Here is a 19,085-nt window from a genome sequence, read left to right on the forward strand (position 1 = left end):
AGATGAGATGCAATTTGGAGTTTGCAGAGTTAGGCTTAACAAAAATTGGAGTCTAACACCACCAAGGGGGGGAAGCCTGGTAATCTACAATCCTCATTGGGCTAGGATCCAAAAAGACTGCACCACAGAAATGAGGAAAAAATATAAATAAACCAACCTCCACATGGACTGCAGCCCAGTTTCAGGCCATCTGGATGGCTCAGAAAATCTCAAGTCCTGAAATTGTATTAAGATGATCCTGGGTTGCTGGTGCCACCAGGACCTGGCAAGGAGTGAAAAATAAAGTCATCTATAGAGGAAAATAACATCTTTCTTGGCCTCAACTTATTTCTACAAATAATTTTTCTAGTACAATGTCCAGTACACAATTAAAGGAAACCAAGCACTCTAGGAGACAAGACAAAATGACAGGAACTAGCAGAAATAACAACAGAAACAGACACATGGGGTCTCTAGAGAATGGAATTCCCAAACACAGACTATAAAACAAGTATTTTTACTATGATCAAGAAGATAAAACCAAACTGAAAAACTTGGCAAGAAACTGAACTCTATGAAAAGTGGCACAGCAAATTTGAAAAGGGACCAAACTAAAATTCTTGAATTGAAAAATAAATAACTGAAATAACCAGATTAATGGTTTTGATAGTATTTAAGACACAACTGCAGAAAAATCAGTAAAATGGATTACAGGTAAAAATGAATGAATGAATGAACCAATCAATCAATCCATGAATACACACATACATACAATCCCAAAAGAAGCACGGAAGAAAGAAAGAGAGAAAAACACAGGAGAGAAGAGACTGTGCGAAGAATACAGCAGGAATACAGTGAGAATACACTGAGAAGGTCTTGCATACATTTAACTGGAGTCCCTGAAAAGTGAGAAAATGGGACATTAGCAATATGTGAAGAGATAATGGCTCAAAATTTTCCGAAAACAGGTGAAGGATTTAAATTCAAAGTTTTAAGAGCCCCAACAAACCCCAGGCAAGATCAATAAAAAGACATCTATGCAAACCTTACAAAGGTTTCCAATCCATGCTACACGCCTGACTTGCCTGGGAAGGTTACTTGGCACCTCTGACGCTCAGTTTTGTAAATACAAATTACAGCCTATTTCATAGAAACGGTAAAATGATTAAACGAGATAACATGGAAGGTGCTTAGCTTGTCGCCTGACACATACTTTCTGTAACTAGCTGTAAACGATGGCTATTGTTGTTGTTTATCATTAACACTTGCCGTGCCAAGTTGAAATTCCGTGTTTACCGGGCTGCGCCAGTGACGAGAGCAAGTGGCCTTTTTGCACCCCAGCAGAAGGCACACAGTAGTTGGTGCAGGCATTTAAGAAGGGAGACTCCTCACCCCCAGTCCCTACGCCAGGCACTTGGCAGAGGACTTGGGGTGCAGGGGATCTTCGAGCTCCACGCCCACCCTTCATGGCCCTGCCCATCCATGCACGACCACGCCCATTCCCAAGGGCCTGAGAAGCAGTTGCCTAGCAGCGTGTATTGCCCCGTAACCCCGGCAGGAGGCCCGGCCATGCCCAGGAACGCGTTGGTCATCATGCCCTAGGGGCCGTACAGCTCAGTCGGCCTGTCAGTGGAGCACTGCACCTACCGCTTGGAGGGCCTGCTAGGTAGGCAGCTGAGCGCCAAAGGGCCACCCAGCTGAGTGCACCCAGGTACACCCCAGCCTCTGAGCACCTGTGCAGGCTGTGCCCTCTGCCTAGACTTCCTTCATTCCTCAGACCTAGACCGAGTGCCACTTCCTCTGGAAAGTCGGCCCTAAGCCCCACAGCTGCAGGATGTTTTAGCATCTTCCTCTGTCTTCTGCTGCCTCAGTATTAGAGCAGGAAGAAACATACACCGTAAGCCCACTGGGTGCTGGGTAGTAAATGCAAATTACCTGGATAGAAAATATTGCATACCCTGCTTTACACATTGGGAAACTGAGAAGCAGGAATATTAAGTGACTTTTCCAAGGTACGTGGCTGAAAAATGGCAGAGAGTCTGTCCCTTGATCATCCATTCATGCAACAAACCTTCACTGAGCAAGTAATATGTGTTGGACACTCTTCCAGGTACAGGGGACACACTGGTGGACATGATACGTGTCCTTGAAGTGACTGTGTCATTGTTGACTGCTAACTGACAGCTGTGCCAAGGCTCTGACACAGGAGCGTAATCATAGTGGGACCTGCCACTGGCCATAATTGGAGGGGAGAGGACAGAGATCTGGAAAGGTTTACTTGCCTGAATTACATCTGAGTTGAGCTTTAAAGAATGAGGAGAAGCTAACCAGGTAAAGGAAGAAAGAGCATTCCAGGTAGGGGGACTAATATCTGCAAAGGCTGGAAGCATGAACAAATGACCTATGTATTTGTTGAACTGATGGGAAGATGAGGCTAGAGAGGTGGACAGGGGCCAGATCCTGCAGGGCTGTGTAGTATTAGGCAGGGGAAAGAAACTGTGGCTGCTGTGAGTAGAACAGATTAGAGGGGGCGAAGAATGGAAGCAGGGAGACAAGGGACGGTTGTGGTGGTCCAGGGGAGAGATGATAGTAGCTTGGACCAGGACAGCCTTAAAGAGGTGGTGGATTAAAGTAAAAGTAACAGTACTCCCTAAGAGGATGGAGATGGGAGGCGAGGTTCAGGGGCCTGTGCTCCAGATCCAGTCAGTGTCTGGCTAGAAAACCCTAGAGTTTACAAAAACACTGTTTGAACTAATAAAAAAAATCAGCACAGTTTAACTATACAAAATCAACACACAGGACTTCCCTGGTGGCGCAGTGGTTAAGAATCCGTCTGCCAATGCAGGGGACACGGGTTCAAGCCCTGGTCTGGGAAGATCCCACATGCTGCGGAGCAACTAAGCCCGTGCACGACAACTACTGAGCCTGCGTGCCTACAGCCCGGGCTCCACAACAAAGAGTAGCCCCCGCTCGCCACAACTAAAGCCCACGCACAGCAACGAAGACCCAATGCAGCCAAAAAGTAATTAATTAATTTAAAAATATCAACACACAAAAATCAATTGTAATTCTGTAACTAACAATGAACCATCTCAAAAGGAAATTAACAATTCCATTTACAATAGCATCTAAAAGAACAAAACACATATGAACAGATCTAACCAAGGAGGTGCAAATCTTATACACTGAAAACTACAAAAATTGCTAAAAGAAATCAAAGAAAACCTAAGTAAATGGAAAAATATACCATGTGCATGGATTGAAAGAGTTAATATTGTTAAGATGACAATACTTCCCAAAGCAGTATACAGATTCAATGCAATTCCTATCAAAATCTCAATGGTGGTGTTTTTGCAGAAATGGAAAAACTCATCCTAAAATTCATAGGTAATTTCAAGGGACTGAGACTAGCCCAAACAATCTCAAGAAAGAACAAAGTTGGAGGTATCACACTTGCTGATTTCATAACTTACTCAAAGTTATAGTAATCAAAATAGTGTGGTACTGTCATAAGGATAAGTATATAGACCAATGGAATAGAATCGAGAGTCTAGAAGTAAACCATCACCTTTACAGTCAATTGACTTTTGTCGTGAGAGTCAGGACTACTCAATGCGTAAAGAACATTCTCTTTAACAATTTGTACTGGGGAAAGTGGATATCTACATGAATATCTTTTGAATGAAGTTAGACCCTTATACCATATATAAAAATTAACTCGAAATTGATCAGAGGTCTAAATTTAGAAACTAAAAAACTCTTAGAAGGAAACATAGGGGCAATTCTGAATGACCTTAGATTTGGCCAGTATGTCTTGAACACCAAAAGCATAGGCAACAAAACAAAAAACAGAACAATTGAAATTCATTACAGTTAAAAACTTTTGTGCATCGAAGGACACTACTAAAAAAGTGAAAAGACAATCTATAGAATGGGAGGAAAGATTTGCAAATCATATATCTGCAGTCAGGACCTCTCATTGTCATTGGGAAGCTTAATAGGCATCTCAGACCAATATGTCCAAAATATCTAAACCAGACTCCTAATACTCACAGTCCCTCCTGCATTTTTTCCATCTCGGTTCATAGCAGTGCCATTCTTTCACTTACTCAAGCCAAAAACCTTGCAGACATCTTTCTCTACTCTCTTTCCCTCACACTCCCCATCTAGTCTAGCAGCACATTCTGTTGACTCTATCTTCAAAGTATCGCGACAGAATTCAACCACGCCTTAACCTCCCTGCCACCACCCTCGGCCTCTTTGTCCAAGCCACCGTCAGTCATCTCTTGCCTGGATCACCGCCCTGGCTTCCTCAGTGAGGCCCCTGCGACCACCTTGTCCCATGCAGTATGTTCTCAAAGCTGGGTGATGCCATTAAACCTGAGTCAGAGCATGGCCCTTGCCTCCGAGAACATTCTGGTTGCTCCTACAGTGGCCTGCCAGGCTCCTGATGACTTCCCTGACCTCATCTCCCCCTGTTGCTACTTACCCTCTCGGACCAGGGCTCGAACCCGTGTCCCCTGCATTGGCAGGCAGATTCTTAACCAATGCGCCACCAGGGAAGTCCCTGGTCTTTTCTCTTTACTCTCTCAGCCTTCAGGTCTTTCTCAAAAGTCACCTTCACAGACAGGTCTTCCTTGAGCATCTCCATCGACAATGTCGACACTTCCCTCAGCCTCCCTCTTCCTTATCTCCCTTCCCTCCTCTTTTATTTCTTCCTAGCGCTCATTAGTACCCAACATAACATATATTTCACCTATTTCTCTTGTTATCCTTCTCTCCTACCGGGATGAATGCTTCAGGGGCTCAGGGATTCTTGTCTGTTCTGTTCTCTGCTCTGTCCCAGAGTCTGGAACTGTGCCTGGCATATCTGAAGGATTGATAAATACTAGTTAAAATGAATCTGCGTGGAGTGAACACTGGAACCACAGAAGGTGAGACTGGAAGAAGCAAGGAAAGTCAGAACCAGGCAGACCACAGGACACGGGCAGTGGTCCCTCTGAGGGCTGCAACGGTAGGAGAGAACCTGGAGGTACAGAAGACAAGTGAGATGAGGATTTCAAGAAGAAAATAGCTAATAGGCACCAAACTGTTAGCAGGAGTTATCTCTAGAAAAAGATAAATCCATGGTTGATGAAGGACATAGAGTGTTCCCAAAGACCTGTGATGGGAGGGGAAGTTGGCACAGTAACTTTGGGGGGCAACCTGGCAGTGTCTTAAAATTTAACTGTATACTGTAGAATCCAGCTACTCCATTTCTCAGTTTCATAAATATATAAAAGCTCGCACATGTACATGGAAACATGCCCATGAAGGTTTTCTGCATTCCTTGGTCATCTTGAAAAATTGGAAACGACCGGAGAAAGGAATGACTGGATATATTGCAGTACATCTGTCACATGAAACGCAACACGGCAGATCTGTGTGTACTGATGGGGCTGGATTGCCACAGCCATTGTGTTAAAGGAATAAAGCATATTCCGGAATTTTATGCACACTATGATCTCACTTCCACTGAAAAAGACAAAAGGAGGGGGAGGGGAAGAATTATAGGCGATTTTTAAATCTGTGTCCTTTACTTTTCTGTAATTTTTAAGGTTTTTAAGAACTCATCAGTCTGCATGACATTTATAATCTGATAAAGTTTTCGAGTTTAAAATATGCTTTTACCAGCACAAGTGTTTTAAGAAGCAAGAAAGGAGATAGGTCAGCGCGTGAATCTGCTGGAAGGGTGGGGGAGACCTGGGTGAGCCACTGAATGTGCTAATGGGTCTTCGCCTCTGACGATGCAAGTTCAGGAGAAGGTGGGCAGAGGCTCCAACTGCAGGAGGTAAAGGAGTGGTAGACATGAGGAAATAAAGAGCCCAGGCAGCTCTTCCCACAGTAGGGGAGGGGAAGGCGTATTTTAAGAGGATCAAGGGGAGAATTTTTATGATTGAAGGAGACTTGAGTATTGCAAGGTATCAGCAGGTGGTTGATTTTTAAAGTTAGCTTTGTATATCCCTGAATGGTAGTTCATATAATACTGGCAGCCAACATTTACTGAGGGCTGGTGACAAATGCTGGGGTGTTAACAGAAGCAAAGCAGGGAGCATCTGCTCCCCTTTCTCTGTTCAACACTCCCCCCATCATTTTAGACCCAACTAACATCACACCAAGCGCAGAGTGGTGCATTTGCAGGCTCTCATTTGTAAAATCTGCCTCTGAGTTCTGTGCATTTCTTTAAAAATCATAGCCCTTTTATCATTTCCCGAAACCCTGCTGGCTTTGGAAATATGCCTGATCTCTCCTGAATTTACCATGCCTTAAGCAATCTGAAAAGTTTATTTCTTTCTTTATTACCCATGAATTATAATAGCTTAGCAAAAATGTCCTGACTATGGCCTCAATACTGATGAAATTAAACTAACTAATGCTTAACAAGAAGTGTTAATTTCCCTCGCCATGGTTGTGCCTTGCCTGCTGTACTTAAGTCTGCCAAATGACCTGCTAAAAAGGAAAAGACTCATAAGAATAGAATCCATCCTTATTTAGCTGAGTTGCTCTGTGTACCATCCTCCTGTCCCTAGCTATGCGTTAGCTACACACGTTAATAGTCATTGGCTTTGCATCTGTGCCGAGCAGAGGAGGGGGAGATGCCTGTCTGTTTGCCTTGACTTCCTAACCAGGAACATGTAAATCATTTGCAGGTGACACACAATTCCACCAGTACTGAGAAGAGGGAGGCTTTTCTATAACCCTCCAGTTCACCCAGATCCCCCTTGAAGAATGAGATGCCACTTCAAAGAGTCAGGTTTTCTGCGGGTGGCCTTACAGATTCTGGTTGATTTATGCTGGAGTTTAGCCACTGCCTTTGCAAAGACTTTGTTGCATGGAGTATATTTATCTGACCTTTCTTTGAATAGACAACCCATAGCAGCTCATAGGAAAAAAATGTGTCCTCCATATAGAGAGGTGGCATTTGGATGAGCTGCAGGAATTCTGGTGCTTCTCCGAGTTTGATCCCTTAAGCCTTCACTGGCCGCCCTGCATCTGGACTCAACACATCCTGGAGTGGTGAGAAGGGGACAGGCATCCTGAGGATGAGTAGATGAAGTAGTCTCAGAGGTGGCTTATCGCTTTAATAAGACTCAGATTTACGTCACTCAGGGTCCAAAAGAGTCGTTGGAGGTGCCCAGCGCCATTAGGAGCTTGTTTATTCAACAAGCTGTATTAACACCAAGCCCGGGGTGGGGGGGGGGGGGGAGGATGGACTGTGGCCAGCGAAGGAGACACGGGGCTTTGTAAGGCAAAATGAGGACTGACATGCTCTGTTGAGGAGGATTTCTTCCTGTGGGACTTCATTTGCTCAGATGTTGAGGCATACTCCCATTTTTGGCACTGCCGCCACCTCCATAGGATGGGTTATTCGGTGGATTAAACCCTATTTCTTAGGTAAAGCTTGCCACGAAAGAGTGCTGTTCTCATAAAACAAACCCCAAATGCAGATGTTACATGAGGCTTGGTGAGATGTGCTCTGCAGGGAAAGGGCCATAGCAGGCTGTGGGGTACACACCTTCCCCGGGTCTCCTTCTACAGAGCCCCTCCTCCCTTACACTCCTTCTACAGAGCCCCTCCTCCTTCTACAGAGCCCCTCCTCCTTCTACAGAGCCCCTCCTCCTTTACACTCCCGGTCACAGGGACCGGCCCCAGGTGGAACCTGCACCCCTTCTCTCCAGAACCCCCAGGATTTAGAGAAGCTGGTATTATGTGTTATCAGAATAGAGGTAGCACCTTGCTCCCAGAGGTGGGGTGTAAGATGGGCATGGAGAAGCTGTTTTGTTCCTGATTTCTCCCAATCAAATTGAGTACATGTCCCAGGAGCGTCTTCAGACAATGCAAAGCCAAGGTCATGGAGGCCAAATTGCCTCCTACCTACCAGCTTGCAGCTTTTCCCTCTCTGGCTATAACTCCCCTCTCCAGAGGGGGTGCTGCTGGGGGAGTATCTGATCCCCAGAAATCTCTGCCCACAAACTGCCTTCATGCCTCCCTGGACGATTCACTGGCCATTCCAAACCGGGTGGACTGCTTCATTTAAACAAGTCACTGGTCCAAACTGAGGGCCTTCCCCTAAAGATGGTTAAGAACAAGACACTTAAATAGGATACAATAACATAAATATGTCAAAGAAAAAGATGCCGGTGTTCCGTAGAGAGAGGTGTTAGCAGTCAGTCACAGGGACAATTAGGGCCACCACTGGGTACCCAAGGAGCACTATCTTGTTAATGGAGATCCTCGCTGAGCTGCTTTTTGAAGTTCCTTTCCAGAAGTGAAATTAAAATCACGCAATTAAAATGTTCACAGTTGGGGCTGGATGTTCTTGAACTGATTGAAAGAGAAGAAGTGGACATGGCAACATTTTGAAACAGCAATTGTCTCTGTAATTAAATGCAATTAACTGGCATAGCTGTTTGCTTTTCTCCACATAGGACTGATTGAAATGCTAAGACTTTAAAAAACATGCCCACCATCTGATTTCTCTTTCCATTCTAACCACAATTCTCACCAACGAGTGAAGACTGCCAAAGGTGGTGATTTAGTGAACCAACCCTAACACTGAGGTTATAGGGTGAACATATCAGGAAACGTGGGGAGAAATGTGTTGGAGAAAACAGAGCTCCAGGCTGTTCCATGCACATCATTTCTCCTAAACCCATATACCCTTGCATTTCCACAATAGAGAATAAATTTAACAATTTTCCCATAGCTGATCTCTAGGAAAGGAGCTGTTGAATGTAAGTAATAACTAAAATGCAGATTCCAAAGGAGAGAATAAAAATTTAGTCCATTAGCTTTAAAAAAATTTTTTTCCCTGATTTTTATAGAAAATCTAGAATATGCTAAAAGAATTTTTTTAAGTTTCTCATAATCTCACCACAGAGAGATAATCACTGGATATTTTCTTTTTTCCTAATATATACACATTAATTGCACTGAATACATATTTTTATTGATTGATTGATTTAGGCTGCGCTGGGTCTTCATTGCTGTGTGCGGGCTTTCTCTAGCTGCAGTGAGCAAGGGCTACTCTTCATTGAGGTGCACATGCTTCTCATTAAAGTGACTTCTCTTGTGGCAGAGCACGGGCTCTAGGAGCACAAGCTCAGTAGTTGTGGCGCGTGGGCTCTAGAGCGCACTGGCTTTGGTAGTTGTATCGCACGAGCTTAGTTGCTCCGCAGCACATGGGATCTTCCCAGACCAGGGATCAAACCCGTGTCCCCTGCATTGGCAGGTGGATTCTTAACCACTGGGCCACCAGGGAAGTCCCTGAATACACATTTTAATATATATTATACATGTACCCTGATTTTTTGCTTATATTACAAATATTTTTCTTGCTATTAAAAATTTATAAACATTTTTGAAATGTCCAAATAAAATCCCATCATATGCATTTGCCACCATTTACTTGACCATCTTCTTATTATTGGGCATGTAAGTTATTCACAGTATTTTGCTATTATAATAGTACAGAAAGGCATATCTTGTTGCAAAAGTCTGCCTTGTTGCAAAAGTCTGTATTTCTGATTTTTTCCTTAGGGAGCTTTCTTATAAGTGCAATTTCCTGGGCCAGAGATTAGAATCATTTTTTAATTCTAATTTTTGTGAGGCATTTGAAGCTTTTGGTATGGACTTCCAAACTGCCCTCCAGAAAGGTGACCAGTTTATATTTCCATCATCAGGGTAAGACTTTACCTAATTCTGTATATCCCCTCCAACACTGAGCATCACCTCTATAAGAAAGGCTCAAAACTATTCCTAGAGAAAGCTCATATTTTCACTGATCATATGGCTCTGGGGCAAATCACAACCAAAACCAAATTTTTCAGGTCTCTGGCTGTGCTTCCCAGCAAAGGGGAGGACACATCGGGACCAGTACCAGGTGGGCACCCACCAGGGATGTTGAGTTACAGCCATGAACAACTGGAGAGCAGACCAGTCGCTGCCATCCATGAAGACACCTGCATATCAGGTTCATCTGTCCCCGTGGCACCCACATCCTTCCCCATCTTTTCCAGCTGTGTTGGCTAAAAATGGACACCAGGCCATCCTAGAGAAGATAGAAGACTGGAATGTGGTGGAACTCGTGGTGAATGGAGAAGTTGTCTTCCACTGCAACATCAAAGACTTGGAGTTTGGTAAGCCCTTCCCACCAGCATTTTGCCTTCTCTGGGGCATTTCCATTTCTAGTTGAAGTGGTCGATGTGTCCTGCCCATATTCAAATTGGGTTTCTTTCTGAGTTTTAAATTCTTACTCAAAGCCCCATGCTCTGTGGCACATGAATGAGCACATCCTAAACCATACACAGTAAAGTGCTTGATGCTCTGGGCTTCTTCCCAGGACACTGGAAACAGAAGAGGGATGGAAAGAAAATGAAGTTTTAGCTCTAGACATCAAATGGGACTGTGCAAATTTAGGGAGAATAGGTTGTTTAGTAGTTTTTCATTTTCAGAATGTGTGTTTTATTATTATTTACCTTGAAAACGGTTTTTGTTCTGTTTGATCATTCTATCTAGGCTAGCTAAGACAATCAGGGTTGATATGCCGGCAGTGTACGGCATCACCAGCTACGTTCTATGGATTTCTTTGCCTCAGAGAGCTTCTGGCTCAGCAGGCTGGCATCATGCATGCCTCACTGTGTGCTCAAAGTAAAAGCTTTCCCAATCCACTAATACTCTACAAAGGCTGGGACCTTTGGAAATGCTCTCCTAGTGGAAGCCGTATGTTTGTCTTATATGACATGACATTGTATATAAAGCTGGCTAAAAGAAAATTATACCTATTTCCCTAGGAGGCGATGGTAAACTAGACCCACGGTGCAAAGAGGCCAGGAGAGCTGTACTAAATGCCTACTGATCTCTTCATTGGAACAGGCATCTGAAGTCAGCAGAAGAGCAGGTGCCTCCCGCCATTCTGCAGTACAAGCAAAAGCCGCCATTCCGGGCTATGGATGCTGGGCTCAGGCAAGGCAACACACCCTGTCCTTCAGCCTGCACAGCCAGGTTTCTCACCTGGCTGCAAGGAAACGGGGCCCGCAAAAGTAATAAAACCACACCATTTGCAGCATCTCTCAATCTCAACCCATAGGGAGAGCCCTCCAATATCAGGTACACATTGAGCTTGAAGGAAATAAAATGCAATCTAATAACAAAGCGCCATCCCTTGCTAATAACGCAAAGTTGCCAGAAGCATCAGAGATTCCACTGTATAGCAGTGAAGAGCTAGGAAGAGGTAGAATTAAGGATAAGGCAAGAGGGGGATGGTGGGAGGGAGAATAGTGGGCTTTGAAAATCTGAACCAGAAGTTAATGTCAGTATTTGGAAACCTGCCTATTCCTACAGGTTTACTTCTTGCTCCCAATAGAATAATATTTATTTAACATTGTAATATATAATTACCTAACGACAAATCTTCATTTATTTTCTTTCAAATAAATCTTTATTTATTTTCCAGATCACAAGAAAATGATCTGCCTTCTTTTGCATTAGCCAATCCAACAGGCTGGTCTGAAGAGGGCCCGAAAGAGGCCGGGACAGAAGGGGAAAGTGGCTCCCTGTCTCACTTGGAGGAAAACACAGCCAGCGGAGGTTAAAAAGGGTTTTAGCTGTGGTCAGTGTCAACCTCAGCCATGTCAAAATGACGTTCATTTTCTTTTCAGGATCTTTGCACCAAACTGTAGCGTGCATTCTTAGCTGTAGAGTGAAGGAGAGGGGAGAAAGGCAGATATTCACCTAATGATGCTAACCGTGAGGTCATGGTAAGAAGGCATCACAGAAGAAAGCCGGATTCCTTTACAGAAGACTCCAGGCGCCGTGTTGAAAGAGAAGGGCTTGCAGGGCCTGTGACAGGCAGCGGCCGGCTCTGGGTGCACAGCCCGCAGGGATGCGGGGCCACCCTGCTCCCTGCAGCCTCACTGCACCTGGGGAGCCATCCTTCCCTTTGCTCCAGGGAACCTCAAACCCCCCTGCGCCCCAGAACTGCAAAGGCATCTGGTGCTCCATGAAACCACTTGGCCAAGTTCTTTCCCACACGTGATGAAATAGGGGATAGAATTTTCATTTTCAGCCCAAGTTCCACTTTATCAGATTTCATTCAGAGATTATGAATCACTTAGGATGCTGGAAATATTTAATCATCTTTGCTGAGAACCTGAGGCTAAAAACAAATCTTCTTCCCGGTGTCTGGTGCCGGTTTTCACACGTTTTTAGTAACCCTGGATTTAGTCCCTTTTTCTCAAAGATCAATTTAAGTTATTATTTGCTTTCATACAAACATTTCACTACAAAAGAAGTACATTTTCATTACAGTAAAATGAAAAAGTACGGGTAAAGATAAAGTATAAATTTGATAACATTTTGGTTTATTTCAGTTGGGGTTTCTTTCATTTATATCTGAATGTTCATTAAGAGCTAGACATACATAGAAATGGATTTCACCAATTTGGGATCATGCCGTATGTATCCAATTACATATCTTTTTTTTAAACATAACCTTTTATGTTGAACCTGTTCCCATGTGACCAAAACATTTGCTGACTGTCTAAGCATTCTATCTTGAACCAGGGAAATTTCTTCCTGCTTGAATGGTGCTTCCTACTTTCATTGACAAAAGCTTTTCTGCTGGGATATAAAATTGCAGGCTTTCCCATCTACATTTGGTGCTGTAACTTCAGCTCCTCAGGCTCCAGGACCCCAGTGTTAACCGGTACAAAGGGTCCACCCTGCAGCCACCTTGCCCTCCTCTGACACACCCTCCACCCTGGCCTGTATTTTGTCTCAGAACAGCGCCCCCATACACCCAACCTGCTCTCCTTTCCTCCACGGCCAGAGCAGAAGGGCTGGTAAGGGGAGGTTGCACACGGTTCTACGAAAAAACCAAGTGCAGAAAGCTTCTGGGAGATCCTGTGCCCAGGGTGCTGTGTTCCAAGTTAGATCAGAATGAAATGATGTATGAATCAGCGCTACTGGAAAAAGCCCCAGGGTTACCTCTGGGCTGTAGGTTTGGAGAGGTGGGTGGGGTGAGTGGAGGGAGGAGGCCTGCAGGACTATCATTTCTTCCTTTTCGTAAATGTTCTCATTGGTGGAATTGATTTTTACTTTGCATATGAGTGTGAGAGAGAGTGTGTGTGTGTGTGTGTGTGTGTGTGTGTTTGTCCGGGAGGGGGGTATTTTTCAAATAAACATTTAAAATAAAATCAAGAATTCAGCAGAGGTCATCTGTCTATATAACCTAGCTCTTCTCTGTCATTGATTAAGAAGAGCTTTGTGTTTGGAAATGTAATCATTTTTTGGTCTACAGAAACATGCCCTCATCCTTCTCCTCTGCTTCCCTCTGTCTTACGTCTTCTTAAAAAGATATCTCCCTGGGGCTTCCCTGGTGGCGCAGTGGTTGAGAGTCCGCCTGCCGATGCAGGGGACACGGGTTCGTGCCCCGGTCCGGGAAGATCCCACATGCCGCGGAGCGGCTGGGCCCGTGAGCCATGGCCGCTGAGCCTGCGCGTCCGGAGCCTGTGCTCCGCAACGGGAGAGGCCGCAACAGTGAGAGGCCCGCGTACCGCAAAAAAAAAAAAAAAAAAAAAAAAAGGAAATATAAATGGTCCTTAACAAGGAAAAGATGTTTAACCTCACTCATAATAAGATCAATGCAAATCAAAACTGAGATATTAAATCAAAAAAATGAGATAGCATTCCATGTTGGCAAGGATGTGGGAAATAGACACTCATGCGTTGCTGGCAGCAGTGTAAATTGATAAAATGTCTGCAGAGGTATCTGGCAATATTTGTCAAAAATTTAAACCATATATCTTTTTTTTTTTTTTTTTTTTTTTTGCGGTACACGGGCCTCTCACTGTCGCGGCCTCTCCCGTTGCGGAGCACAGGCTCCGGACGCGCAAGCTCAGCGGCCATGGCTCACGGGCCCAGCCGCTCCGCGGCATGTGGGATCCTCCCGGACCGGGGCGCGAACCCGTGTTCTCTGCATCGGCAAGCGGACTCTCAACCACTGCACCACCAGGGAAGCCCAAACCATATATCTTTTGATTCAATAGATTCCTCTTATCCTGAAGATATACATCTGCAAATACAAATTTCTACATGTACAAAAATTCTTTACAGCATGTCTTGTAATAAGAAAAGATTGGAAGCTGCCTCATATCCACTAACAAGGGATCGGTTAAATAAACCACAGTTCATTCAAGCAGTGGAAACCTGTGCATCCTGTAAAAAGACCAAGAGATATTTTTGGAGCACTGTTATGAAACAGTCACCAAGATATGTTACTTAAGTCCAAAGAAGCATGAAAAATATGGCTCAGAAAAGTACATACCATTACAATTTGTGAAAAAAAAAGAGAAAGAATATATGTATATACATTGAATCTGCATAAAATACCAAGAAACACGCTTGGGGTAGCAGAGGGACAGCAGTGAGAGGCAGACTGCTTCACTAGACACCCTTTTTACCTTTTAAATTTGTATTTAAATTTAAATTTGTATATATTTTATTATATAATAACATTAAATAAAAATCACATAAATAACATTTTAAAAATAAAGCAGTCGGGTTTAGACTGACAGAGAAACCAGATCACAGCAGAGCAGAGGGCTGTTGACAACACAAGAAACAAGAATCAACTGAAAGACTCTCTGAACTAAAGAGAGAATTCAGTATATGGAGGAAGATCCAAAAATTAGTTACCTCAAGAGATGGTGCTGGGACAACAGGACAGCACAAGCAAAAGAATGAAGTTTGATCCTGACTTCACACTGTATACAAAAATAACTCAAAATAGATGAAAGACACATATGTAAGAGCCAAAACTATAAAACTCTTAGAAGAAAACACAAGGGTAAACCCACATGACCCTGGATAAGGCAATGGTTTCTTAGATATGACACCAAAAACACGTATCTAGAACACATACAGAATTCTTACAATTCAATAATAAAAGAAACCAAGTAACCCAATTTTAAAATGGAGAAAGGATCTGAATAGACATCTCTTCAAAGATATACAAATGGCTGACACAAGCATATGAAAAGATACTCAACACCATTAGTCATCAGGGAAATGGAAATCAAAACTACAGTGAAGTATCATTCACACGCATTAGGGTGGCTATTATCAAAAAGTCAACAAGTTTTGGTAAGGATATAGAGAAATCAGAACCCTCATACACTGTTGGTGGGAAAGTAAAGTGGTGCAGCTACTTTGGAAAACAGTTCCTAAAAAATTAAAACACAGAGTTACCCAGCAATTCCTCTCCCAAGAGCAATGAAAACATATGTTGACAAAAAAGTTGCACATGAATATTCATAACATTTACTCATAATAGCCAAAAGTTGGAAACAACCCAAATGTCCATCAACTGATAAGTGGATAAACAAAATGTGATGTATCCATACAATGGAATATTGTTTGGTCATAAAAAGGAATGAAGTACTGGTACATGCTACAACTTGGAAGAAACTTCAAAACATTTATTGCTAAGTGAAGTAAGCCAATTATAAAATACCACATATTATATGATTCAATTTGTATGAAATGTCCAAATAAGCAAATAGAGGTAGAAAGCAGGTTAATGGTTGCATCGGACTCGGGGGGCTAAGTGGGTGGAGAATTGAAGGGCTGATAGACTATGGGGCTTCTTTTTGACATGATGAAAATGTCCTGTAATTGATTGTGGTGATGGCTATACAAGTCCGTGAATATACCAAAAACAATTGAATTGTACACTTTAAAATGAGTGAATTGTATGACATGTGAATTATACACATATAAAACCGTTACCAACAAAAGTCAGTTACCTCCTCTCTCCGAACTATTTGAACAACTTTAAAAAGAATGAGATACTATCTATATCTATCTATAGGTGCTGGTTTTGTAAAGATGTCCGCATCATATACATGTGAACAATTGTGCGGTCTGTGTATAGTGTGTGTACACATTTGCACAAGTAAAAATATGTCAGGAATCTTGCCCAGGGTCGCCTGCGATCAAGGCAAATAGATAGGAGGGGAACTTTCCTTTTTACTTTATATACTTCTATGTTATTTGATTTTTTTAAAAATGAGTACTTGCTGTTTTATTAGTATACGATAAAAAATAAGAAAAGGCAAAAACTGAGCTCCTTTACTGACATGTATCAATTATTGAGCCCTTGCTAACTGCCATACACTGTTCTGACCTCCTGATGTACCTGGATCTCATCTCATCCTCAAAAGACTCTTATACAGCCCTTCACAGTATTTTCTCTTACTGGGTGGGAAGACTGAGTCTCAGAGGAGGTGAGGGACTCAACCAGGCTCTCTCACAGAGCTGAGAGGTGGCTGAGTCTGGAAGCTGAACCCTCCTCTATGGGCTAAACCCTCATCCTAAACCTAAGCATTCCAGCTCCACCCCCTCCCATTGCTGGAATGAGACTCGAGCGATTTTTGTAATTTTCCCCAAACCGACCTCCTTTGAGTCTACTTCAACAACAATGGGTGACAACAATAATCTAGTTAAAGTGCCATATAAAATAAACCAGGCTTGTGCCACGAATTTCAAAGCTCACCAAAATTAAGTAAGAGCCTAAATAACACCAAAGGAGGCTCAGAGCAGCCGGTGATCTGGCTCCAAGGCTTGACTGATTCTTGTCTTTAAAATGTTCCAGTCGTTTAAATATTCAGTAGGAATTCAGCATCACTGGGGAAATGGATTAAATGAACTAAAGACCACAATTCACAACGGGAAAATATCCCAAACTACTTGTTGATTACTGTACTTTCTGGTGTGGAGGGGGCTGGCACTAATGCCAGGCAGCCCAGTGGCATTTGAATAGTGTATGCCTTCCTGGGAACTGTCCTTAGAGAAACATCTATTTTCCCTGGTTTTGAAAAATGCTTCCAAAACATCTAATCATGTCTCAGTAGTTTTTTGTAGAAATAAAAAACAAAAAAACAAAACTAGCGTGGTGTTTTTAACTGTCTTAAAACTTTTCTCAATTTGCTACAAGCATTAGCACTTTATAACAAGGATCCTAGTATTACTTGTTCGTTTGTTTATAACTGCGAAGGTATTTACAAGTGTTTCTAAATGTATTTCTGTACCAGCGCCCACATATTGGCTCACCCCATGATTCTGTCCATGGTCCTCTTCTCCCTTCACTCTCTAAGGTCACATCCACAGCTTCAGCTATAATTGCCCAACACCTTTCCCAGTCCTGATTTCTTTGCTAAGTGCCAGATGCCAAATCCCAGTGGTCTAGTCAGGAAATTTTACCTTCAAATGTCTTAAGCCAAATACAGTTGGCTTAAGAAAATAGGAAGTACATTGGTTCATCTAACTGAAAACTACATGTACAGATTCAAGCTTTGTTGGATACAAGTGCTCAATCAGTGACAGCAGACTCTGTCTCCATCTCTTGGAATTGGCTTCATTCTCATGCAAGCGGACCCAAGCTGCTTCAGGCTGACCTTTCACTAGCATAGCAGCCCTAGCAGGAAGAAAACTTTACCTTCCCAAATGTGCCAGCAAAAGCCCCAGGGCTTGACTCTCATTGGCTCAGGTTGAGTCCTGTGTCCAATTCTGAATCAATCACTGTGACTTGGGTTGGTCATGCTCACTTCTGGAACTGAGAGGAGGGGGACTCAATCCTATTGGAACCAAAAGGACTGTGTGGGAGAGAGGTTAGTTTCCCAAAAAGAAAATAGAGGATCTGTTTCCAGAATAAATAGAAGCTGAGTAGCTAAAACAAAAACAAAAACAAATAGTTGTCCCACGTCTCCTGAACATCTCCAACGGGATGTCCATAGACAGCCTGCAGTAGACCTAACACATCTGCTCCCCAACTCTATCTCTCCAACTGTATTCCTCTCGATAATTAAAGTTATGATCAATAACCTACTTAATTTGGAAACTTGGAGACAGCCAGTTACCCTTTTAACATCTTCGCTTGTTTCTGCTCCTGAAACACCGCTAATCTGTCCTTTCCTCAACAATGCCAGTGCTTCTGCCCTAGTTTGGGATTTCAACATCTCTCGCCTAGACTATTTCACTAGATTCTTATCTTGTTATTCTGTCTCCATTATCTCCTCCTGAAAACCACTCTACATTGCTGCTGAAATAATCTTTCTAAAGTATAAATCAGACCCTGTTTCTTCCCTGTGCATACTTTGTGGGATTTTTTTTGGCTGTCCATCATCATGGTGTGCTTGGGGGTCTCTCCGCATATGGGCCCTGGTGGAAGCCGAGTGTTGACATGGGCAAGGAATTCACACTTGGGCAGTTGGATGCACCTTCCCCAGACCTTGACTCTAGAGCTCTTGGCACAAGGATGAAGAGAGAACGGATAAGGTGTTCTGTGGCTCCAGCTGCGGCAGCTAGCCCAGTTTCTGGAGTCATCCAGGCAGTCATGCCAACCACAGCATCCAGCATCCAATAAGGCACGTGGTACAGGCTGCCATTTCAGCAGCCACAGCCACGGGGTCCTCCCAGGCCTGTTTCGTTGTGTGACTTGAGGTGCTCCTCTGGCTCCCCTTGTCCCTGTTTTTTCTTTTTTCTTTATAAATTTATTTTTTAATTCATTTTTGGCTGTGTTGGGTCTTCGTTGCTGTGCACGGGCTTTCTCTAGTTGCGGTGAGCAGGGGCTACTCTTCGTTGTGGTGCGCGGGCTTCTCATTGCGGTCGCTTCTCTCGTTGCAGAGCACAGGCTCTAGGTGTGCGGGCTTCAGTAGTTGCAGCACGCAGGCTCGTAGTTGTGGCTCACTGGCTCTAGAGCGCAGGCTCAGTAGTTGTGGCACACAGGCTTAGTTGCTCTGCGGCATGTGGGATCTTCCCCGACAAGGGCTCGAACCCGTGTCCCCTGCATTGGCAGGTGGATTCTTAACCACTGCGCCACCAGGGAAGTCCCCTTGTCCCTGTTTTTAGTCCAGCCTGCGTTCCCAGACTTCCTGACAATTCTTTGAGCTCCCTGGCTTCCCCTCTCACATTTTCTTTTGAATCTGTCTCAGCCAGAGTCAGCTCTGTGGCTCACAGCTTGAACCCAGACTGAAACATCCCTACATGGCTTCAGGATAAAACCTAAA

General features: G+C 43.6%; 1 protein-coding gene across 1 annotated transcript; it reads left to right on the plus strand.

Moving 5' to 3' along the window:
* Nucleotides 1-1,548: 1,548 nt before the first annotated feature.
* CUNH10orf53 (chromosome unknown C10orf53 homolog) lies at nt 1,549-10,876 on the plus strand. Its single transcript, XM_029244751.1, is given in 3 exon segments — nt 1,549-1,645; nt 10,038-10,157; nt 10,812-10,876. Coding segments are annotated over 3 exon segments (282 nt in total).
* Nucleotides 10,877-19,085: the final 8,209 nt, after the last annotated feature.

Source organism: Monodon monoceros, unplaced genomic scaffold (assembly GCF_005190385.1).
Source record: "Monodon monoceros isolate NGI ecotype Baffin Bay Population unplaced genomic scaffold, NGI_Narwhal_1 Super_Scaffold_4, whole genome shotgun sequence".
In the NCBI taxonomy this organism is placed as follows: Eukaryota; Metazoa; Chordata; class Mammalia; order Artiodactyla; family Monodontidae; genus Monodon; species Monodon monoceros.